Source organism: Sciurus vulgaris, assembly GCF_902686455.1.
Source record: "Sciurus vulgaris genome assembly, chromosome: 10".
Taxonomy (NCBI): Eukaryota; Metazoa; Chordata; class Mammalia; order Rodentia; family Sciuridae; genus Sciurus; species Sciurus vulgaris.
In genome coordinates this window covers 93,688,578-93,714,033 of record NC_136470.1, presented here as the reverse complement: position 1 = coordinate 93,714,033, position 25,456 = coordinate 93,688,578, and the positions used below count along the sequence as shown (strand labels likewise).

General features: G+C 38.4%; 1 protein-coding gene and 1 long non-coding RNA gene across 2 annotated transcripts in view; one reads left to right on the top strand and one right to left on the bottom strand.

The window, feature by feature from the left end:
• The window catches only part of LOC306671122, a 376,374-nt gene that overhangs the window by 349,449 nt on the left and 1,469 nt on the right, over window positions 1-25,456 (bottom strand). The gene's annotated exons all lie outside the window — the stretch shown is intronic.
• Window positions 22,468-25,456, top strand: part of ACTL6A (actin like 6A) — a 30,443-nt gene continuing 27,454 nt past the window's right edge. Inside the window, exon 1 of the mRNA XM_079156370.1 lies at window positions 22,468-22,664. Within this exon, the coding sequence (XP_079012496.1) occupies window positions 22,640-22,664 (25 nt within the window). The 5' untranslated portion in view covers window positions 22,468-22,639. The remainder of the gene's footprint in view (window positions 22,665-25,456) is intronic.

Below are 25,456 nucleotides of genomic sequence, written 5' to 3'. Positions count from 1 at the left end.
AAAATATGGCTTAGTGTGTTAGAGTCATACTATGCTTTTTTGTGCATAAAAGCTCTTTAGAAACTTGACAACTAATTCCTTGAATTGCCCCATTATTATATATCCCTAGTTATACTTATGAATATTGTGTAATGCCTGGGTGAATGTTCTCCTTTTTTTTTTTTTTTTTTCCTTTCCTTAAACAGAATTGTATTGAGAAGATGACAACATGAACTGGAGAAACAAAGGCTGTGGACTTAGGTCACTTGGGCTCTGGAGCCATGGGGTAAATATATTAGTACTGTATTTCTAACAACAATTCTCTTTGTTTTAAAATGTGAACTGCTATTCACTAATATCTTGGTGCCATTCCCAGAAAGTATGCTTCGTGTAATTGGCAAGTTTTCACGAAGACTGTTCTTTATTCATATTAGTGTGCTTGACTGATTTCCTCAGCTCTGTATTATATCTTAACATAGCTTCAGTGAAAAAAAAAAATCTCCCTCTTCAACAGAGTTTTTAGACAATATATATTTTAAAATGGAGATATATATGTATGTGTGTGTCTATATAGATACATTTATACATTTATATTTGAATTTCATCCAGCACAACATTTTTATTTCTACTTTATAGGAGGTAGAGTGAGACAGGGTTATCTCATTCAAGTAAGCTGTGATGTTCTATATTCGACCATGTGACCAAAGATAAGAACATGTTTCAGAGGTTCAGCCTCAGCATCACACAGATGTAGAAGAGCAGGTGTGAGTAAAGAGGCAACAGTTAAAAACCAGCTGGAGGTACAAGGGGCCTTTGTAGTCTTATTAGACTCTGGGTGAAGGGACAAAGTGATTTTTGAATGTTCCACATAGATTAGAAGTGTTGTGTTAATCAGGTTGCAGGTGACAGAAATCTAATCCAAAACAAAATAAACAAAAAGGGGAATTAGGGGCTCTTATAAACTAAGGAAGGGCAGGGCACAGTTGGACTTCACGGATGTCTAGAAGCAGGAAGTCAAATGTCATTAGGATTCCCTACCTCTGTCTCTTTCTTGGGACTCCATGGTGGTTGAGAGGTCTAAAGTTCCCTCCAGACTCACCACGCCCACTTGCCACTCCTCTCACAGAGGAGAGTTAGTCACTAATCCTGAAGGACTATGATGGGCCTTGCATGGGGTCACTGGCCCAGTGCTGAGATCAATATTTGTCAGGCCCCACTAGGACCAAGTGGCTGCAGGGAGGGCAGGAGTTCTTCTTCAAGAGAAGAGGAGGGGAAGTTCAGGGCAGACAGGAATGGACCCCCACACTGCTCAGATTCTGAACGGAGTTGAAGTCTAATGGAATGGGTTGCAATTCCTGGAATGACCCTGAATTATAGGTGATCTGGAACCAGGACTGACTTCAACTTTGAGTCCCTCAAAAAATGCTTTCCCTATCCACAATCCTCCCAACTGGATTGGTGTCAGCCTTTGGGGGAGTTTTGAGGAATGGGAAAGGAGATGGTAAGATAAAATTTTCCAAGGCATTTGCTTTTTTGTGCTTGAGTTGTTAAACTTTGTTATTCCAAAATGCCATGTGCATTTTCAGTGCCCTTCATCAAAACAGAGGATGTGGATACAGAAAGAAGTCTGTAAGAAAATTATCTACCCTGTGATTAAAATGCTGCCACGCTATAGAGACTGACCTAAGCATCAGGGCAGAGGTGGGGATAGAAGTGCTGGGAGGGGAGCTGCTACCTAAGTACCTCCTAAATCAAGATCCCGAGGAAATGTGCTTTCAATCAAGATAAACAGATCTGTTCCTTTCTGTCCCCTGCTTGTCTCTTATTCTTAGAGCACTTGAACAAATATAGCACCCACACCTAACTTGTTCATAGGAAAAGTTCCAGGAGAGTCTTCCTGTCCCTCGGTTCTGATGCGTGATCGGGGCTCTTGTGATGCTGCCGCCCGAGTCTAATTTACACGTGAGATTTTAGGCTGCTGACCCAGTTATTTTGGTGTGGGAGAGATGAAGAGGTGGGGAAATGGAAAGGCTCCCTACAGGCAGGGTAAGCCAGGAGAGCAAGTGAGACAGTACTGAAGGATACAAAGCCAAGGGGTAGCATGAATTTGGGTTGAGCTGTGTCCACCCGCTCCCCCATAAAAAGACACATTGCAGTCCTAACCTATCTACAAATGTGACTTATGAGGAGAATAGGATCTTTGCAGATGTAATCAAGTTAAGATGAGGCCATTAGGGTAGGCCCTAGCCCAATATGACTGGTGTCTTTATTTATTGATTTTTATTAAATTGAGCATTTTATAAAAGTATGAAAGATGTTCTAAGACCATCTTTTGTTCATGGGCCTTTCCGTTCTTGTAATGGGCTGTTAATGATTCCCTTTAACATTGTCTTCTGAATATTTTAAGGAGTATTAAGTAAGGCATAATATACAGCATTTACAAATTTAGCATTGATCCCAGTCTTCATGGGTATTCTTCCCCAGATTTTTTTAGTAGTGCATTACAGTTGTGCATAATGATGGGATTTATTGTTACATTCTCATACATGCACATGATATAACAATATAATTTGACCAATATCACTCCCCAGGACTTCCCCCTCCCTCCCTGACTCTCATCCCTTGAATCCTTTCCTTTACTGATCTCCCTTTGATTTTCATAAGATCCACCCCCATCTTTCTTTTCCTTTTTTTCTCTCTATCTTCTGCATAGGAAAGAAGACATGAATCCCCAGACCTTCTGAGTTTGACTTATTTTGCTTAACATGATGGTGGCCGTGGCATCTTTCTTAAATGCAGCATTTAATTCTGGGAAAGAATCAAATGTTGCTCCATCAAAATCATGTCCTGTTTTCCAATCTCCTGAGGACTCAACTTTTTCTACAACTTCCTGAAAATCTTTCATAATTTTGGGCTGGTGACTGGTGACTTTATAAGAAGAAATCTGGACACAGAAACAGATTTTCACAGGGGAATACAATGCCAGGACGCAAAGAGAAAAGACAGCCATGAGATTATTGCATGGAGGCAGGAAGGTTGGAGTCACATTGTCACAAGCCAAGAAATCACCTGGGGCTATCAGAAGCTGGAGGAGATAGGAAAGATCCTCCCCTAGTGGCTTCCAAGGAGAATGTTTTGGACTTCTAGACTCCAGAAATGTGAAACAATAAATTTGTTTTAAGCCACTTGGTTTATGATACTTTATTATGGTGGCCTTAGAAAATGTTACTGATAGTAAAGTGGGCCTTAGGGAGCCATGACTAAATAAATAAATAAATAAATAAAGTTGTCACTGGGAAAACCTAGTATGTTTTGGCATTTATTTATCTATGTAAAATTACAGTTATATGTATAAAGAAATTCAAGTTAAAAATAGAAAATAAAGAAGAGCAATATCGCCCCCACATGTTTAGCCAAGCAAAGATTCTTCCAGTTGCATTTTAAAATGTAATCATCTCTTCAGAAGGTTAACTGGAATAGTTCCTACATTTAATGTGGTGTTCTGTAATATGCAAATCAAAGAACTTCTCTCTCTCTCTCTCTCTCTCTCTCTCTCTCTCTCTCTCTCTCTCTCTCTCAGTACAAAAATTGAACCCAGATCCTCATGCATGCTGCTAGCCAAGTGCTTTACCACTGAGCTACATCCCCAGCCCTCTGAAGTTTTGTTTTGAGACGGGGTCTTACTAAATTGCCCAGCTGGTCTCGAAATTCTGATCCTCCTGCCTCAGATTCCTGTATGTACCATGACATCTCTTAGTACTCAGCAGATGTCAGTATATAGAGGGCCTTCAAATTTTTGCTGAGGAAAAATGGAAGGCCATATTGAGTAGCTCAGTATGGTTAACTGAACCATGATTTTGATATTTTCTAGACTCTCCTGCTTAGAAGTTTTCACTCTTTAGAGTAAAAACTTGTTAGACCATGTGACCTAATTCTTAGTTTGAAGAATATGAAGTTTGAAGAACTCTAGGTAAACTAAAAACCTAGAGCTCTATAGTAAAGGTGCTATAGACAAAAAGGAGCAGGCGTGGGTGCAGAGTCTTCCAGGGAAGGTGGTGGTTGCAGCAGAAGGTGGCTGGAAAAACAAGGGGAGAGGAATATTTTACAGAGTCCCATCTTTATGAAGTTACTTATTAGCACCACTTAATGATACTGAGCTGTTACTTTTTTACTTGCCTGCCAGATGGTTGTTAGCATCTGTATTACTAGGTTAAAATGCTGTTGCAAAAGTACAACTACAAAAAAAAAATATGCACCAAACGATAAAACCAATCCTAAATCCTAACTCTCTGACTGAGGAATAAGAATTAAGTTTGGACCCATTCTTGGGTACATAGTGCTCTCCTTTTTTGATTCATTCAATTAGCAACATTTCGCAAATCTTTCCACCAAAACACATTCCACTCCCTTCTCCTCAAACCAGAGGTATGAGTGGATGTGTGTCTAGCCTTGGGGTGAAGAATGGTCACTATCTGAGGAGGGATCTGAAATGGCCTGCAGCAAACAAAGAGTTTGGGTTTCTTTTTCAAAAATCCCTTTGAATATTGTATCCTGGTCAGTGCTGTGCCAGTGTTTGCTTCAATGTTGAGTGATGGTTCCATTTACTTACCGGTTAGGTAACTTAATTCCCTTCTCCATATGTCCCTCTCTTCTGATCTTGGGGGAAAAATAAGAAAAAGACAATCTCCCAGAAGATATTCCTTGTTCATGCTGTGACTTACAGCACCTCCTCTCCTCGCTTACCTTCTTTGGTGTATCCCAGGAATTAGAGAGTCATGGAGCTGGGACCAGTAGGAGCTCAAACCCCAGGAGCAGCTTAAGAACTGTAAAAAATGGGAGTGAGTTAGACAGTGCAAAGCTGTTGATGCTTCATGCCTTTAAGAACCACTTAAGGAACTCAGAAGGGGTATAGCCTGTAGGGCATCTCAGCTTTCAGCCTAATCAAGATGTAGGCCCCATCTTTGGCACAACTGTGAAGGGGCAAAGTGTAGCCTGGATCCTCTCTTTCTTTCTGGATGAACCCAAGTTACCAATGACTAGAATTGCCTTTGGTTGCTGATCCTGCTTTCCTGATCGTTGCACAAGATAACTTTTCCCCAAAGGGCTCATTCTTCAGATATTTTTTCTTGATTCAGTTCCTACCACCACCCAACTTCTACTGGACTCTCCTATTTACCACTTCCAGGTAATGTCTGCAAATGCATTTATAATCACACAGGTTTGCTAAGTCTGTGGCGATACATCTCCCAAATGTTAAGTATTTATGTATGTATGTACATATATGTACATATGTATGCATTGGGGATTGAACCTGGGGCCTTGTGCATGCTACCACTGAGCTATACCCCTGGCCAAGCATTAGGATTTTAGAAGAGGCTTTACTTTAAGCATTGTGGAAATGAATAGAGATATATTTAGAAACAGGATTCTTTAAATTGTACTGGGAAACATGCTTTTGCAGTAATTCATGAACATGTGCAGTGCCATGAACAGTTCAGGAGCCTGACACACACATTCCTGGCTGAGCTCAAAGGAGGTGATACTTTGCCTTCTGCTTTTGGTTCACACTGTAAACAAGGGTCTTTTTAGTGGTCCATTTAGTGTCATTGTTTTACAATTTTATGGTTTTTATTGTGACTTTGATGTTTAAAATGCCCCTGATGTAGTGCTGAAGCTCTATCCAGTGTTCCTAGACAAGAAAACTTGATGTGCCTTACAGAGAAAACCCACCTGTTAGATGAATTTTGTTCAGGTATGAGCTGTAGTGGGTTCAATTTTAGGAGGAATCGACAATTCATATTAAATAAGATGTCAAAGACAAATATAAAACAAGACTATTGACTGGTGAACATGTTGTGATGAGAGGCTTATAAGAATCTCGCCCTCTATTCCTCTAGGAACAGTATTTCAATTGTCACTAACTCCGCGTTCACAGTGATTTACAAAAATGGATAACGTGAATGATGAGAATCAACTGTGCCTGTCTTTCATGGTCTGTGTAAGGATTCATTGTGTGTGGCAGGTTTCCTTTTTCTCCCTCACCCTGTCCTGAGTCTGATCTATTTAAAAAGAAGAAAGCATTTTGTAATGTGACTTAAAAGTTGGAGGAGGGCTGGGTTTATGGCTCAGTGGTAGAGGACTTGCCTAGCATGTATAAGGCACTGGGTTTGATTCTTAGCACCACATAAAAATAAATGAATAAAACAGATGTCTATCAACAACTAAAAAATATTTTTAAAAGAAGTTGGAGGAATACTGACATTCTTTTTCAGTATAACAAAGAGAATATCAACCATCATAATATAAAAAAAGTCCAATTGCCTTTCACATGAGCCAACCTGAGGCCAGAACACCAAGAGAACTTATTGATACTTGTCTCCTTTCTGCTCAGCATCAAAGCCTTCACCCAGCCCCTTTCTAACAGTAGAACCAGGCAGAATGCCTGACAGGAGAGGTAAGGCTGGGGAGTGGAGGAATAAAAGGAGGGTCATAACACACATGTGGGAGGTACCTCAGGCGATACTCCTAGGCAGCCATAGAGATGATCACCTGGGTCCTCCCAATGTGCAGTGTAAAAGTCCTCATGGACAGAGAGTTTGAAAGGACTAGAGAAGTTATCTCCAAATTTCTGATACCTACAAACTGGTTTTTGATATCTGTGGATTCTCCAAGAGTTGGAATATAACACTTGAACCTTACAAATAAGTCCTAAATGAATATTTCTCAGGATTTCATGAGTGTTTTAGTCCATTTTATTGCCAGTGTGACAAAAATACCTGAGAAGAACAATTAGAGGAGGAAAAGTTTGAATCATGGTTTCAGAGGTCTCAGTCCACACACAGCCTATTCTTTTATTCTGAGTCCAAGATGAGGCAAAACATCATGGTGGAAGGGCATGATAGAGAAAAGCAGCCCAGGGCATGACATCAGGAAGCAGTGGGAGATCTACTCATCAGGGACGAAATATGTACCCCAAAGTCTTGCCCTCAGTAACCCACCTCCTCCAACCCCACCCTACCTGCCTATAGTTACCCTCCTTTTAATCATATCAGTGGATTAATGCACTGATTATGTTAAGGCTATCATAACCCAATCATTTCAATCTAAACTTTCTTGCATTATCTCATACATGAGCTTTTGGGAGATTCCTCATGTCTAATCCATAACAATGAGTATGCTTTATAGCCTAAGAGTAAAAACATTTGAAATGGACTTATTCCTTCACTTCTACAATAAGTGACATGCTGGAGTTATAGATAGAATATAGAATATCTTGCCTGGTATATAATATGTATTTGGACATGAAACATTAATATTTTTATTACAAGACCCCATGAGAATGTTTTTGTGTTGAGCTTGAAAATAGGAATTTTGAAGTATGTATTAGTATTTCTTTAGATGAGGCACTTTTCAAGGTCCCAGGCATGTGTGTGTGTATATGTGTGCGTGTGTGTGTATGTGTGTGTATGTGTTTATATGTTTGTAGGAAGTGGTGTTGGCTTTCAAATGGGTGACTGATAGACCAGAAATTAAATTCTATTAGAAGAAATAAGATACACACAGAAATAGCCATACAAGAGGCACAGTAAAGGGACATCTGGAGTGATTTATAGCTATTCGGGAGATCAGAGGAGGAGGTGGTGCTTGAGCTGGTTTTGCAGGTACATTTGACTTGCTGAAAGAATGAAATGTGAGTATAACCCAGGGGCAGGGAAATCTAAGGGGATAACCAGCAGCCAGTTTGGGTGCATAGGGAATCAGGTGTGGGAAATGAGAATTGACAGGTGGTGTTCGAGACTGAACTGGGTCTCCTCTAGGTCACATGTTCAAGTTCTAAATCCCTGTACTTCAAAATGAGATTGTATTTGGAGATGAGGTATTTAAATTAAATAACAATGAGGTCTTTTTTTAAAAAATTGTTATTTGTTCTTTTTAGTTATACATGACAGTGGAGTCTATTTTGACATATTTATACAAACATGGAATACATCTTATTCTAATTAGGATTCCAGTTTTGTGGATGTACATAATATTGAGGTTCACTGTGATATATTCTTATATATACACAGGAAAGTTATATCAGATTAATTCTATTCTTTCCTATTCCTAACCCCCATCCCTTTCCTTTATTCCCCTTTAGATAAATAATCCACTGATCTTCTGTTCTTTCCCTTCCCCCGCTTGTTGTATGTTAGCATCCACACATCAGAGAGAACATTTGACCTTTGGGTTTTTAGGCTTGGTTTATTTCCCTTAGTCCCTTAGCATGATTAGTCTCCAGATCCATCCATTTATCAGTGGATGTCATAAAGTCATTCTTCTTTATGGTTGAGTAATATTCCATTGTGTATGTAAACCACATTGTATTTATCTATTCATCTGTTGATGGATACCTAGGTTGGTTCCATAGCTTAGCAATGAGATCTTTAGAGTGGGTTCTAATCCAGTATGACCTATAAACCATGGCAGGTGGCAATATAAAATTTGCTTTAATTTGTATATTTTTCACTTCATTTTTTTCCTTCTGGAGTCTGATCATCCATGGGAGACTGAGGCAATTATTGTATGAATCAAAACAGATCATAAAAGCCAGAATTAGTAGATGTGCACATAGTCAGGAGAGTACAGGTTGAAGAGGCATGGCCGAATAATATTGCTAAGATTGATTAGATCTGAGGGTACTGGAGAAAGTAACTGAGATTGTCCAGGTCAAAAAAAAATTAAACAGTGTTGAGTTTGAATTTTAGAAGAGAAAAATGATTTTACTGTTGGATATGTTGAGTGTGAGGCACATCTCAAATTGGGATATGCAAATGCAAAAATCTAGACTAGAATATGTCCATATGAGGCTTATTTTCTTAGGGTTGATAGACATAGCCAAAGGAGTAGACAAAATATTCTACTGGAAGGATAAGAGGGGGAGAGGCTATGAATAGTCATTCCCAGGCTATAGTAGGAGCAAGAAGTGACAGAAAAGTGGTCAGCAATATAAAAGCAAAACCAAGACACAAAAGTCACTGGTGGGGGTCCAACCAAGGAACAAGTGATGTAGTCAACTTGGAAAGAAAATGGAGGGATAAAAATACATAAGAATGGTGTTAATGCTATGGAAACTCAAAATAGATGAATGTGCTATTAGAGAATTTAAAGACCAGCTCATCTTAAAGAGCTTGGAAGGAATTAAGGACAGTAGAAATCTTTTGCAATAGACAACATAAGGAATATGATAGGAAGTTAGAAAGCTGAACAAAAGAACTGCTATCCTAGTGAGAATTCAGTTTGCATTCTACAGTTAAAAAGTATATGGGAAATTTTCATAGTTTTCTGTGTTTCCATTAATGCTTGGCAGCAGTTTTAGTCAGTGCTTTTTTTAGTTTCAAGTCATAGAAATTTCAATTCATACTAGATTAAATAAAAAATATATTTGGCTTACAGGACAGAAATGTCTAAAAAGTATAATGAATTAGGGCATGGCTAAATCAAGGCCTCAAAAAATGTCTCCAAAAATATGTTTCTTTTCACTGTTTGACTTGGCTTTTCTGGTCAATCACCAAAATAGCAGCTCCTTCAATATAGTCTACCTGCTTAAGCAAACTTACACAAAAAGGTTGAACTTTTCCTTATTTTTTCCAACCAAAACCCCAACCCCAGTTATAGATCACAACTGGCCCAGCTTGGATAATGTATCCACCATTGGACTAATCACTAGGGCCAAGGGAATGTGATAGTTTGCTTGGCTGTATCTGGGTCTTCCACTCACCCCTGAATTCATAAATTACATGGACCCAAAGTGGAAAAGGGTTGGTTTTTCAAAGGAATGATGGTCATGCAAAACAACCAGGCCCACTATAACCTGAGAACAAGAGTGGAGAAAAACTACAGTAAGGCAAGTATTCATCATGATAGGCTATGTCATGCCAAAATAACAATCTCCTAATCTTATAGGCTTAAAACAATAAAGATTTATTGCTTCCATTACTGCATGTTCTTTCAAGTTTGGTTGGGACCACTGTCTCACTCAGAGAGTATTACTGGTGATGGAGGCAAAGGGAGAGAGAACATGGCAACTTCTCTCTTTAAGGTTCCACCTAGAAGTGAGTCCTTCATGATTACTCACCTGTTGTTGACCAAAGTAGAATGGATGGGAAAGTAAGTCTCTACTGTGTACTTGGAGGAATAGAACTGGAATTTTTTTAACTGGCCCCCATGATGATCTGAGGGATTAAGTTTGGATGTTGGCAGGGAGATTATGACAAAGAAACCAAGACCCGAGAGACTCTAAAATGTTTGGAATATCCTGGAGCAGGAAAAGAAGCAAGTGATTCAAGAAATAAGTCAAGAGTGTATGGGGTCAGGGATAAATTAAGAGACTAGAGGCAGAGAGAGAAAATCCAGTGTGATAAGAACATGTGTGGCAGAAAGTTAAGGAGCTATTTATTCTATCTCGTTTCATAACTGGGCACAGAACAATTCACAGCAAGTTGGTGGAGTAGATAGAATTGAAGATGGATCTGTCTTCTTAGGCAAACAAGTGTCCAGGGATATAGCTCCAGCTGATAGTACTGGGAGAATCCTACCAAGCAGGAAGAACATAGTGGTTAGGAAGCACCCGAACCTTTGAAAGTTAGGGCCCAGGTGAATGTCTAACCTCAGGGTGAACATGGCTGCTGAAACCTAGACACAGGTAATATTTAGAGAGCTGAGATGATGCTGGGATACAGGCCTTGGGTATAACACAAGGAAAGTTTGCCACAGAGAAACCCCAGCTTTGGACTCAAGTTCCAGAGGAGAAAGGTCGGGAGCTATGGAGAGTTACACAAGGGAACAAGATAAAAACCACTTTAACTCCTTGGTCAGTTCTTGAAATCAAGTCAAAGCCTTTTCTAAAATTGAAAAACAAGGTAAAAGTTCAACTTCAAGGAGGTGTATTGCATTTTGACGTCTCTGAGGGGTAAAGGAGAGCTTCTTGAGGCCTTTGACCAGGTCGGGACTGAAATAATGAAGTGTCAGGTGAAAGCTGGGAAATTATGTTGGCTCTGTAAGAATTTTGAGATCAGCCTGTTAGAAAGTTGTGTTGAGGTTTACGGAAAAGGATGGAGTAGAAAGAAGGATGAGATCCTGATATGATTGAGGAAAGTGGAGAGTGTCCTGATCTCTACTTGATAATAGGGAAGATAGGGCTGGAGACACATACACGAATGGCAGAAAACTTCCTTCCAAAAAAGATATGATGCTGGGAGTACTAGTGAAGAAAAATAGAGAAGTACAAGGAAGTAACAAACACCAATGCTTCGTTACCCTGTGAGTGATGGAGAAACATGATGGGAAGTGGCTTCCATTGGTGGTGACAGTGGAATTGGTAAAATGAAATCTTTTAATCATATGATCTGGATTTAGGACGAATAGTGTGTTCAAGTTTACTATAGTAGTTTAGTAGTTTACTCCAGAATAGGAACTTCTTAAAACATGAAAGGAGATACTAAGTCAGTCTTGGTGGTACATGCCTATAATCCTAGTAACTGGGGAGGCTGAGGCAGGAGGATAACAAGTTCAAGGCCAGCCTCAGCAACTTAGTGAGACCCTGTCTCAAAGTTAGAAATAAAAAAGGGCTGGGGATGTGGCTCAGTGATTAAGAGCCCGTGGATTCAATGTAGGGGTGGGGAGCATGTATTTAATGGTAAAGTGCCCCTGGGTTCAGACCAAGGTATGAAAGAGAAAACTAGCTGACTGGACGTGTGGTTATACAATCAAAGAAATATATAATCACAAAAAAGTATTTGCCCCAATACCTTCTTTGTCTCTTTTCATGGCATAGCTATTGTCTTTATACTTTAGTTTTAAAGGCAGAAAACCTTAATGATGTTTTCTGGCTAATATGCTAACTAAACAAAACTTATAAAATGGAGAAAGTAGGATATATCTGAATTAGGACTCCATCTATGGTAGACAGATAATCATTCCCCCTTCAAAGGTGTCTATTTTCTAATCCTTGGAACCTGTGAATATATTGCTTTCCATGGAAAAGGAGAGTTTGCAAATGTGATTAACAGCAAGGATCTTGAAATGAGGAGATCATACTGGATTGTCTGGGTGAGACCCATGTAATCACAAGCATCCTTGTAAGAAGGAGGAGAAGGTTGAGAATCAGAGAAGTGATGACAGAAGCAGATGTCAGAATGATATGAGTCCAAAGCCAAGGAATGCAGGCAGCCCTAGGAAACTGGAAAAGGCAAAGAATGGATTGAGTGGCAGCCTTCATAAGAAAAGTAGTCCTGTAGACATCTTGATTTTATCCCCTTGAGGCCCAATTTTTGACTTCTGACCTTCAGAAATATAAAATGATAAATTTGTATAAACTATTTGGTTTGTTGTAGAAACAGTAGAAAACAAATACATCATCTAAAAATAATGATTAAGGGTTCCCCAAGTTCTCACTTCCCCAGCTTAGGGCAAGGCAGGAAAGCGAGGACTGGAGTTGGGTGACAAAATAAGTAGTTGTTATTTGATGTTCATTTTTAAAACCTAACAAAGTAATAGCTAAATCCTCTTTCAGGACAAATACAATGGTCCTACGCTTCTGACTTCCAAGGTGTTTTGAAGGTATGTTTATCAGTTTATGTAGAGTTTTGGAAATTCTTTCTGGAAAGAGCCAAACAAAGAGAGTGACAAATGACAAGAGAGGAGGTGTAAAAGAAAAGGATTATTGCATTTTAGAAATCCTATGTGTTTCTAAATACATATGTATTGGAAGGAAACATTGCACTTTATTCTATGCACTTATTGTTTGCAGTTTATTCTGTACAGTTTATGAGCAAATGACTTCCTGGGAGACAAGAAAACCATGATAATACTTCTCATGAACTTCAAGACAGGGCTGGGTTTTGTGCTCAGGGGTAGAGTGCTTGCCTGGCATGTATGAGGCATTGGGTTCAAAATCCTCAGCACCACATAAAAATAAATAAATAAAATAAAGGTATGTGTCCATCTACAACTGAAAAAATATTTTTTAAAAAACTTTAAGACAAAGTATTTTTTTAAAGTTTATTGAAAATTCCATGGCTATTATCAAGAACACAAACAATCATAGATGTTGGCATGGATGTGGGGAAAAAGGCATACTTTTACATTGCTGGTGGAGTTGCAAACTAGTGCAGTCACTCTGGAAAGCAGTGTGGAGATTCATCAGAAAACTTGGAATGGACCCACCTTTTGACCCAGTTATTCCACTCTTCAGTTTATACCCAAAGGACTTAAAATCAACATACGACAGTAATGCAGCCACATCAATGTTTATAGCAGTTCAGTTCACAATAGCTAGATTGTGAAACCAACCTAGATGCCTTTCAACAGATGAATGGATAAAGAAACTATGGTGTATATACACAATGGAATATTATTCAGCCATAAAGAAAAATAATATTATGGCATTTGTAAGTAAATGGATGGAGTTGGAGAATATCATGCTAAGTGAAATAAGCCAATCCCAAAAAACCAAAGGCTGAATGTTTTCCCTGATAAGTGGATGATGATATATAATGGGGGTGGGGGGTTGGGGGGTGAGAGAAGAATAGAGGAACTTTAGATTATATAGAGGGAAATGAGAGGGAGGAGGGGGCAGAGGTATGAAAAATGGTGGAATGAGACAGACATCATTACCCTGTGTACATGTGTGATTACATGAATGGTGTGAATCTACATTGCATACATGCATAGAAATGAAAAGTTGTACCCTGTCTGTGTACAATGAATCAAAATGTAGTCTGTAAAATTAAAAAAAAATTAAAAAAAACTAAAAATAATTATAGAGGTTAATATTGTAGATGGGTTTTCTCTCCTCACTTCCCTCCACCCTTCCAAATCTCTTCTTGGATGGTATTTGAAGTATGCTGTGATTTAATTTAAGCATTTGAACGTATGTGTGAGGCATTGTCTACAAAGAGCTAATTGGATTTTTCTTTTTTCGATTTTTAAAATTTTGGTAATAAATACATATATTTACAAACACCATTCATGGGAAATATTTGGAGATGAATTTAACTTGGCAATGATTATTAGCCTTTCAGCACTAGTTGCCACCCAATAAAGGAGGCAAATCAGAAGAAGCCATAAAGTAAAAAGTCTCAAGCCACACATGGGAGATCAGTGTTGAGGACATGAGCAAGTCTGGAGTCCAGGAAGCCCGCATGAGGTTACCACTTGAGTTCAGGGGAGGCAAGAACACAAGAAATACCAGGCAGGTTGTCTGGGGAGATGTGGTCTAGACAGGACCCCAGACAGTCTTTTCACCCACCAGTCAGAATTTGAATTAACAAGGAGATAAAGGAGTTTAACACAGAGCTTGGGAAGATCAGCTCTGTCACAGACAGCTGGAGTACAAGCAGAATGGTGACTGAGTCCCAGACAGCAGCTATCTCCTTCCTGATCTTGTTGTGAGTGGCTTTCTTTCTTTCTTTTTTTCTTTCTCTTTAATATTTTTTTAGTTGTTAATGGACCTTTATTTTATGTATTTATTTATATGTGGTGCTGAGAATCAAACCCAGTGCCCCACACCTGCCAGGTAAGCACTCTACCACTGAGCCACAACCCCAGCCCCATGAATGACCTAGATGGAAAACAGATGAGCAGATCCATTCAATACTGGGGGACTCAGCAAAAGGCTAGGTTTTTGAAAAAAGAAAAAAAACAATCCCACAGTTCCTGGTGACTTTGAGTTGGATTTTTTACCAAAAGTGAGGCATCACCCTTTCTATGTATGATACTAAATGCAAAAGTTATAAAGAAAATTATCAGTACATTAATATCAAAATAAATATCTAAAAATTTAAAACTTATATAGGTCGACAATACTGACAAATATGCAGATATCCTAAGATATTTATAATCAAGACTCTATGAACTTTTATATAGTAGAAAATTAGAAATAATTGAATTGTTAATCAATAAGAGATTTCTTAAATAAATTAGTAAATATTCCTACAGTGAAATTCAAAGACTGTCTTCTCATAAAATGCCAGATAGTAAATATTTTTGCCTTGTGGGCCTAAGACTTCTTCTAACTATTCAATTCTGTAGTTGTGCCACAAAACACCCATAAAAATGTGGAAACAAGAATGTGACTACATTCCAATAAAACTACAAAAATAAGGTGACTGGTCCACTGGTCATAATTTGCTGACTCCTGTTCTAAATAATCATTTTTTTAAGTTAGGTGACTCTATACAGAATGTTGTAGAAACCTGTCCACATTATATTGTGAAAAATCATATTCCAGAGCAAAATGTGTATTTATGTAGTGTGCTGTTATTTTATTAAAAGTTGTATATGTTGAGTTATACAAATAAAATTGTGTTACTACATATACTTATATAAAATATGTATCATAATAATATATAACTATATATAAAATTGTATCTTTATATAGATAAGTAAATAGTTTAAGCAAAGGAAAAAAGTCTGATGTAATATGTACCAAAATGTTAACCTGAGGATAAAAAATCACAATTTAGGATTGTAAAATTATTTTCCTGGTGTAAAATTTTAAATGTTTTTTAAAAAGCAATCATGTTTAAAACATTTATGATAAAAATGCAACACTTAAAAAATGTACACACAACTGTACTCTTCATGTATGATTTTTTATCTGTTTCTTTTCACTCATTACCTGTTACATGCTTGTCAAAGTACATATATTTTCTTCATTTATTTTTTATCTATTGGATCCTCAGGGTCAGCAGTTTGCAAGTAACCAGTAAATATTAGTTAAATGTTGTGATTATAATTGTAGGGATGATGATATTGAAGTACAGCACTTTTAGGTGAAGTTGTTGTCTTTTTTTTTTAATAGCCTTGTTGGGGAAAATCAGCAATTGCAATCACAAACAAACCTTTTGAAGGGATATGACGGTGATTCTTTTAGAGTTTCTTTGTTCACATGTCCCAGGAGATAGACTCCAAAAAGTTCCCAGGAGCATTGCTGTCTCTGTTTCTTACTTGAGACCACTTGGCACAGTGGGAATGACTGATGCTTTTAACAGCTGTTGGAAGGATATAGAGTGATCACATCTTCTGTACATAACTTATTCTGCTTGCTTTTGTCCTCTGGAGTCTAGCGCCCTCTGACTGTATTCTTGGAACTGGAGCACAGCTGAGGACACAAATAGCAAAATTAGAGTCTTTTTAATCCTTGTGTGAATTTATCAAAGTCTGACAGTTGACAAGCAAGGTGAATGATCCTAGAGCAATGTAATGTGACTGTACAGGCTACCCGAGGTTAGAGGAAGGCAGGGAGGGAGGGCGAGGAAGACTGCACTCAAGAATCACAACCTCGTAGTACTGGGTATAATGGGCGAATTATGGTCTCAGTGCTCAAATTCTTCAATGATGGGATTTTCCCATCTGGATTATGGGCACTTGTGGACAGTTTTTTTAGATATCAATAAACATATCGGGAGGCTTGGTTGTGGCTCAGTGGTAGAGTGCCTAGCATGTGTGAGGCACTGGGTTTGATCCTCAGCACCACATAAAAATAAATAAACAAAGTAAAGGTATTGTGTCCCTCTACAACTAAAACAAATTAAAAAATAAATAAACATATCGATACACCTAAACAGGTTTTCCTGCAGTCACTTTAGGTTGAGTTGGAAGCTGGTGATTATTTGAACCATTGCAAAGATGGATGTTTTGGACAACTAATAATCAATCCCTCTGCTTCTCATATATTTCTAATAAAATAAATTTTATATTCCCTCCCCCTAAAAAAGAACAAAAGAAATACCTTTTCTCTACCTTCCAACAAAACAAAATGAATTCTACAACAAGTTCTTGGTTAGAGATATACAGCATAATACAAATAGATACAAGCACCGTGTTTTAGGTGTGCCAAATGCCTTGTCTTTGTTTGCAATTGTCTTAATCAAATGCCATATGGAGATAAAAAGACTTTAAATGGAAGGAATTGTGCAATCAGTACCCACATCTTCTCAAGCCTGAATGAAAGCTTAAGCTTTGGTAAATATTTGGGATCCATTCTCCAGGTAGCAATTGGAATGCGTTAAGAGCCATTTTCACATTGTTGGAGGAACAAGCTCAGGTTGTATACTGTTCTGTGTATCCTTTCATCCACAGTATGTGGCCCCAGAAACGTACTTCTGGATCTGTTTACTGCTGATGGTACAAACAGCAAAGAGAGTTCTTACTAAATATGAAATAAATGAACAAAACAAGTATATAATAGCTCTATCTCAACAGAACTTTGATAAGGTTCTGTGTTGGTAAGGTTTAGAGGAAAAAGTAGACATGTTATTGGGGAGTGCAAATTGTGTAACTCCTGTGTAATTTAACAATGACCAATATAATAAAAGATGCATATGACCCAGAAATTCCATTTCTTTGAATTCATCCTGAATGAAAACTTCACATATGTACATGGAAAAGGATAGTGATTGCATCATTCTTTGTAATAACAAAAGACTAGAAACAATGTAAATGTTCATGTGTAGAGGACTGGTAAAACAAGGTATGGTATATATGTATAATGGAATTCTGTGCTGATGTTATAAAGGAATAAGATAGAATCATAAATGGTGGCACAGAATGATTTCCAAGATTATATGGGTAAGTAAAAAAAATGTTCAGAATGCTACTACTTATGTAGACAGATGAAGAAAAATGATGGTGGGGGTAAGATATAAAGATATGCATTTCTTTGAAAAAAGATTCTATAATAGGCTACGTAAGAAACTGTTGACAGAGGTTCAGTCTGGGTGGAGGAGCTGAGGAACTAGGAACTTGAAGGACTGGAAAAGGAGGGAGAAAGATTTGATTTTCAGATTTCTGAATTGTTTCAGTTTCTAGCTTGTGTACACTACCTTTAACAGTTTTAAAATAAAAATCAATTTCCAAAGAAAATGCTTCTGAAAGTTTACTGACGTTCTGGGAGTTTTCATTTATATGAGAAAAAGATGGGGAGGAGGGAATATATACATTATGTTCATGTGTACCTATACATATAAAATATTTATACAGATTATATTACATGCACAATTGAAATTGTTATTTTTAAAATTTACTAGAAGCATAGACATGGAAAGGGAAAGGTATCTTGAAATAGAAGTTGCATGCTTGGTAGGGTCAATTTCAAATCCTGAATCTTTCAAATAGCTGTGTGATGTTTAACAACTTGCTGAATCTCTGGTCCTCTTCTTTAAACTCCCATAGGGATGTTGTGTGGATCATATGGAAAGTATTATCTAAAGCATCTTTTCTGTGCTAGCACATTTTTGGAGTCAATAATTTGTAGTCATTTATATCATGAGGCAGGTAAAGTCTTTCCTATTCCAAAAGTTTCAAGGGTTCTAAAGAGACCATACGGAGTAAGAATGTTGGATGGGGTCAGGGTTGCTCCTTGTAATAGTCCCAAACTTGGTGTTGGCACTGACCTGCATCTACAGGAAGCCTGACTTGGGCAAAGTGACTCAAGGTGGCACAGTGTCACTTCATAGCACCACTTGATTAAATGGACCCCATTGTTAATACTATAACATACCTATTGACATATTATAAATGTACCACATATGATCAAACATACTTTTGTTTGCTTCTTTTGATTCTTCATATATCCGGGATATATTATTGAAAAGGGTAGCATCATATTACTATGGTTGGAAAGCCTAGATTTAGGTAGGGATGTAGTTCAGTGGTAGAGCTTGTGCGAGGACCTAGTACTGCAATAAATAAATAAATGAACAAATAAAAAATAAAGGAAAAACCTAGATTCCAGATGTTTATTATTTACCTCAGTTGTGCTTGCATATTTTTGGAATTTCAGTAAACAGAGAAGTACTTGCAATGACTATATATGTATGTAAGTATGCGTGTGTGTGTATATATATATATGTATATGTATATATAATTGCATTTTATAATTGCCCATTTCATGTATTTTACAGAATGAAATAATTCTAAATGTACATATATTTTCTTGTCATTTCTTAACACACATAATTCTCTGAATTTGTTTCCTAGCTTTCATAACAATTGTAATTTTTTAACACTGAATTTAATAACAACTGAGACAGAGGACAAGATGAGTATTTGTAATGACTGCTGCAATTCCATAATGAGAATGCAGACAGAACTGGTGAGGAAAGGAGCGAGGCTGCAGAAGAAAGGAGTGGGGCAGTGTTACAAGAATGGAAGACCAGCGACCCAGTGAGGCAAAGCTAAGTCTTGCACCTGGTAGGTACACAAGAATTCTAAATGCTTGGCTATTACAAAGGAGTTTTGAAAGGGCACTTGTTTTTATAGATCTGGATTCAGAGTCAACCACTGAACATCTACTGTGGGCTAGATACTTTATTTAAATGTTACTTCAATGTCTTTTGTTTTAGATTGATATACTTAATATGCTGGTTCCGAGGGATAATCGCAAGCATTGATAGTTTTGATATGGAAATAATCCTTGATTGTTCTTGCTCTTCGATGACTAGTTATTGGTAACATTAATTTAGGACTGGCATTAAAGGTATATGCCACAGAACCTGATGTAGTATTTTTCTTCTAAAGTATTTTCTGCTATTCTCTAATTTTTAAGGATAAAAAGAAAAGCTCCCATACTATAAGTCTCATCTTAAAGGAAAAATCATTATTAGTAAGAATGCACAGTTCCCCAACAGGATTCTCTTCAGATGCTGGATAGGTTTTCTTTCTTAATTCCTTCCTTTATCAATTCAATACTTCAGGGTCAATAATATTACTTCCCTATTATATTTTTTTGATGAATAAAATGTACCAAAGGTAAGTGTAGACTTTTATCTGTGTTAAGCCCTGACACTTCAGATGTACTGCAGAGAAGTCCATTTTCTTTGAAGTTCATTGCAATGATTTATTATTATTTAAAAATTTTTTTAGTTGTAGATGGACACAATACCTTTATTTATTTTTATGTGGCGCTGAGGATCGAATCCAGTGCCTCACACCTGGGCAAGTGCTCTACCACTGAGCCACAACTCCAGTCCCAGGTTTATTATTAAGTAAAGCAATGATCCTGATGATACATCAAGAGACCACGCTGACCTGAAATTATGAATGAACAAATGATGTTAACTAATACTTTTCTCAATTATGAAATGGAGCAAATCCCTTACTTCATCAAAAACATCTAAGCATGACTTTCCAATATTCTCTCAAGCTGTCTTCTTTGTGCTGTCAGATTTAAGATTCCCCTACACTATGTGCACAGTATGGTCTCTGTGGAGAAGGTAATCACCATATTTCAGACTTCAGAGACTGGAGGTATGGTCCTCATTAACCCTGCTGAAATGTTTTATTTTCTAGTGAACTCTGAGTACCAGAATACTTTACTCTTCTTCAGCCCAGATAGAGCTGAATACATTCTTTTAGATGCACAGAACATGTTGGAGATAGTATTGATGGGAGATATCAATATATATAATCTGTTCAATTTGCTGTATATGATTTACTGGAAATGTAAATGGTAAATTGATTTAAATGGATTAGTGTAAATTATAAACTCATACTTATTTAATATTGAATTATTGGAAAACATTGCAATATTTTATTACTCATCAGCTTTATTAGTCAAGCATATCATAAAAGCAATATGAAAGTAGGAATATTTTGGGGGTTGTAACATGCATCTACAGTGAGAAGTTTAACTATGTGGACAACAGTTAATACACAGTACTCAGTGATGGAATGAGACAGACATCATTACCCTATGTACATGTATGAGTACACGAATAGTGTGACTCTACATCATGTACAACCAGAGAAATGAAAAGTTGTACTCCAATTGTGTACAATGAATCAAAATGCATTCTGCTGTCATATATAACTAAATAGAACAAACAATAAAAAATATACAGTACTCAGGCACACTGTTCTAGGTATGTTGCATGCCTCAGCTTAGAGGTCAGTAAACTCTCAAAGGTCTGACAATAAATGTGTTCTCCAATTTAATGAACCACATGGTCTCTGTTGACAACCCAACTCTACCATTACAGAGCAAAACCAGTCATAAATGAGCAAGCTTAGCTATGTCCTAATAAAACCTAGTTTAAGGTTACTGAAATGTGTCATAGAATTTTCACACATAATGAAATATTATTCTTAAAATATTTTTATCACATTTAAAATTGAAATCATTATTCTTAGCTCACTTGAAATGGTAGGTTGGTACTGGCCCAGGGAATATAGTTTGCTGACCTCTGCATTATCTCATTGGGCTAGTGAAGATTTCCTAAATAACCAGATATATTGTAATTATATAGTCAAGTGGATGGGAGATCCTTTTCTTACTAACCTTGTTCCCCATTCTACTGCCCATGTTTTGCCTCCTTGCTAGCACTATGACTGATGGAGTTTTATTCAATAGGTGCTAAGGTTAACAGGAGCTCATATTTATCTAGACTTTAGAAATACCAACTGAAAAACTGCTTTCAGTTACAATGATATGTAACAATCTTAAGGGTTTGAGAACTGCAGTAACATGGAGTGATTTGAGCATTTTTATAGATCAAGTTTCCTGTAGAGTTGGAAGTGGCAAAGGGACAAACTGCTGCAGTAATTGGGGGGAGAAAAGACACAGTTCTGAACTGGGATGGTAGAAAAATACTATGAACAGTAGATTGCAAATGTATAAGCATTGGGTGCTTCCTTGAAAAAGAACCAATTAGCTCGTTTTGATACATATTTCAGAAAATAAAAGATATTGAGGTACTTAAAATACTTGTTAAAATGCTACCTAAATTTAGTTGAGATAATGTACCATCTCTTTCTTCTTTTAATAATTATTAATAACTATTTAAAATTTGCAGGATCCTAATAGCTTGATTTATTGATTCCTCCTAGCCCAAAGTGGAGCACATTTTTATTTTTCAAACAAAAGTTGAAAATACTTTTCTGTTAAAAAAAAAAAAAGGTCCGGTCAGGCGCGGCAGTGCACGCTTGTAATCCCGGCTACTCGGGAGGCTGAGGCAGGAGGATCACAAGTTCCAGGTCAGCCCCAGCAATTTAGTAGACCCTCAGCAATTTAGCTAAACCCTGTCCCAAAATAAAAGATTTTTTAAAGGGTTGGGATGTAGCTCAGTGATAAAGTGCCCCTACTCTTAATCTACATTCATCACAATCCATGGCCAAAAATCTCTACGTGGAGAAACTGTCTCTCCATTTCCAGACTTTCCACATTCCCGCATGCCCAGACACATCACTAGACCTGGCCCCAATACTTATCTCCAGCCTCCCTCCTCCTCCTCCTCCTCCACCGGACTCTCCCGCCCACCAGGGAGCCCCGCCCTCTCTAGTTCCGCAACCCAACTCCTTCCCTTCTTCCGTCGCTTTCCCCTTTCCCCACCCCCAGGCTGTTTTCGATTGGCTAAACTTGCTGCGCCGCGGCAGGGATGCTGCAGAGATGCGTTCTTATTGGCTGGAGCGTAGCCGGGACCCCCGGTGATTGGCTGGTCAGAGGAACCAGCAAGTGTGGCTGCGCTCCAGGGTGTGTGGACGCCGCTTTGTTGCCTGAGGGGGGTGGCGGTGGAAGTTAAGGGGGTCGAGGGTCAGCTCTCCTCTGGACCAGCAGTTTCGGCCGCTGCAGTCACTTCGCCCGGTCGCCTTTAGCCTAGGAGTCGCGCCGACAGCAGCCATGAGCGGTGGCGTGTATGGGGGAGGTGAGTGAGCCCGTTCAGACGAAAGAGCGCGCTTTTTCGGCGTGTGGGGTTTGTACCACCACCCCTAGCCCTTCCCTCCACAGCGGTCCCTTCCGGTCTCCCCCTCTCGGGATCCCGGCCTCCCCGCCCCATCCCTGCCCGGCGCTCTGCCCGCCCCCAGAGCCCACCGGCACAGCAGGCTGCTTGAGCGCCCGGCAGTTGCCGCACTCTCGGTTCCTTCCTATCTTCGGACACCGTGGAGCGGGGTTTTGGGGGGGTGTGCTCCGTCCCCGAGGCTCGTCCCTGTTGAATGACCGGCATCCAGGGTCGCTTCTCCCCGAGTGTCTGCAGAACGCCGCTGTCGGGTTGTGTGTGTGTGTGTGTTTAAACTTGGGAGGTCCTTGCAGCTTGCTAGGGTGGACGGAGGGTTTCCGCAACGTCCCGTAGACTGCAAAGCCGGCGCGAGGGTAGAACCGATTGGAAGATGCATCCTCCCCTTGGTCTGCGCCCCGCGCTCGCGCCGCCCTCACACCTTTCGGAAACTCCTGCTTATTTGTTGACTGCGAGGTTGCTTGTGGCGGGACCGTTTGCGATTAATTTGGAACACATGTAGTTTAAGCATGACCAGAAGTTGACCTGGGCCTGAGGCGCGTGGTCTTTCACGGTCTTGGATAGGCTGTGATGTAGCACACAGCTTACCACGCCTGGGAATTGCACAGTCCTGAGTTGTAACTCCAGCCTCATTTAAGCCTGACCTTAGACAGTTTTTACTAACCTTTTTCCAGCTTCTGGCTCATTTGTGGGATAATTTCTGTCACTTGGGGTATTTGTGAAGGTTAAATGAGGTATTTAACGCTACCCATGCTACACGTGTGTGGTTCATGGACCAGCAGTGTTAGCATCATCTGAAAAACCTTTAGAAATGTAGAATTTAAAGCTTCACCCTAAATCAACTGAATTAGAGCTTCTATTTTTTTGCGAGATCCCCAAAAGATACAAAGCACCGATGTTTATGTTTTGGATTGTGTTTGAAGAGTTAGAGACTGAGTCTACAAATTGAGAGTATTAGGGTTAACTTTTTCTAGTAATGATGTTATTTCTGAAGAGGATGGCATTTTATAGGTAAGGAATAACAGAAATAGGTTATAAAGAGTAGTTTTTGTTGTGTAATTGCAGCATCTCTTCCGAGGTGGTAAAGCCGACCCTCACCTCCTTCCTCTCTGTTTATGCCCTTCCTTTTGGTTTCTTAGTGTGGGTAGTTTCCCATTTTTACTTTGTAGAAGCTCCAGCAAATGTTCGTGATTTATCTCTTTCCAGTCTAAAGGTGCAATCCTAAAGAAAAACTGGGTCTGTGCCTTTGCCTTGTTGAACTTATTGACTGTATTATGACTTTCAGGCTCACTGATCCAAGGAGCTGGAAGCTATTCTTTATTTCTTAGAAGGCAGTGTTTGTGACTGAGTTAGAAAGAAGTAATAGTAATGCCAGTAGCTAACATTTTTGAGTGCATACTGTAGGCCAAGAACCATTCCAAAGATTTTATAAACCTTGCATTTAATAATATATTTATTCATTTATTCCATTACAACCATTTGAATTGGTACTACTATCTCCTGTTATTGAAGAAAATTGCATAACTTCTTACTAAGTTGGGAACAAAGATTCTGGGATGAAAAAAAGGCATTTTGGTAACCCCTTTCCCTCTTAAAAGAAAGTTACTTGGTTACTTCTCTGTAAGTCATTTTTCATGTCCAAAACCACATCATAATCATGTATGGTTTAGTATTGAGAATTAATACCTTGCTTCTTACTGGTTTATATAGAGAAATATATTTGAAAGACTATTTTGTATATGCAGTATTTAAAACTCATAAAAATAAGTTTGATTTTGTGTTTGAGCTACCAACATAGGTACAGTGTTTGAGTCATTTTCCAAAGAGTTTACTGTAAAAAGCATCTAAAACTCACTTAAATTTTGAGTAATTAACTTAAACTGTATTTTTAAACTGATTGCTTATTAAAAAAGAGCTTCCTAGTTTAAATTTTTTAAATTTATGCCTGTTTTCTTCTACTGATTGTGACTCATAATTTGTAACTGACCTCTGGTTCTACTCTTGCAGTCATCTTTCATGTTACTTCTCTTCTTCAAACTCCTTCACATGATAAAAATAAACAGGTATACTACCAGCCCAACTTTCATCAGTTGTTAGTTTCATCATTTTTTTTAGAACTTTTTTCCCCTTGCATCTCTAACCTTAAATATTTCTTAAAATCATCTTCCCCATAAGTTGGGGATACTGGGGACACCCTGGTTTAAATAAAATAAAACCTTGCTACCTCCTCCTAAAATCATTAGCCTTCAGTATTGCATTGGAATGTTTTAAGACCAGGTTCAAAAATCACATTATTTCTTCATGTTTCCCCAGAAATCACATTGCCCCTAAATTTGGAAGCATTTATTCTGAGGAAAAAGCACAAAGTCTTCAAAATATAGAACAAATATTTTTATAGATAAGGAATTCAACCCTCAAGAATCCTTTATCCTTTGGAAATTGCATCCTAGGTTTTAAACCTCCAGGCCTCTGTAATTATTCTATTAAGCCTCTGGTCTCCCTTTACCATTCCTCCAGGGGGTTCATTGATGGTTGGTCCTTTTCAGGGCTGGGTATTAAACCAGAACCTCAAACATGTTGGGCAAGGGCTTCACCACTGAACTATACCCTCAACCTCGTGCTTGATTCATAACTAAGTTTCAGGAATCAGATGTATCACCCATTCTCAAAAAGGAAAATGAACAGAATTTACAGTCCTGCTC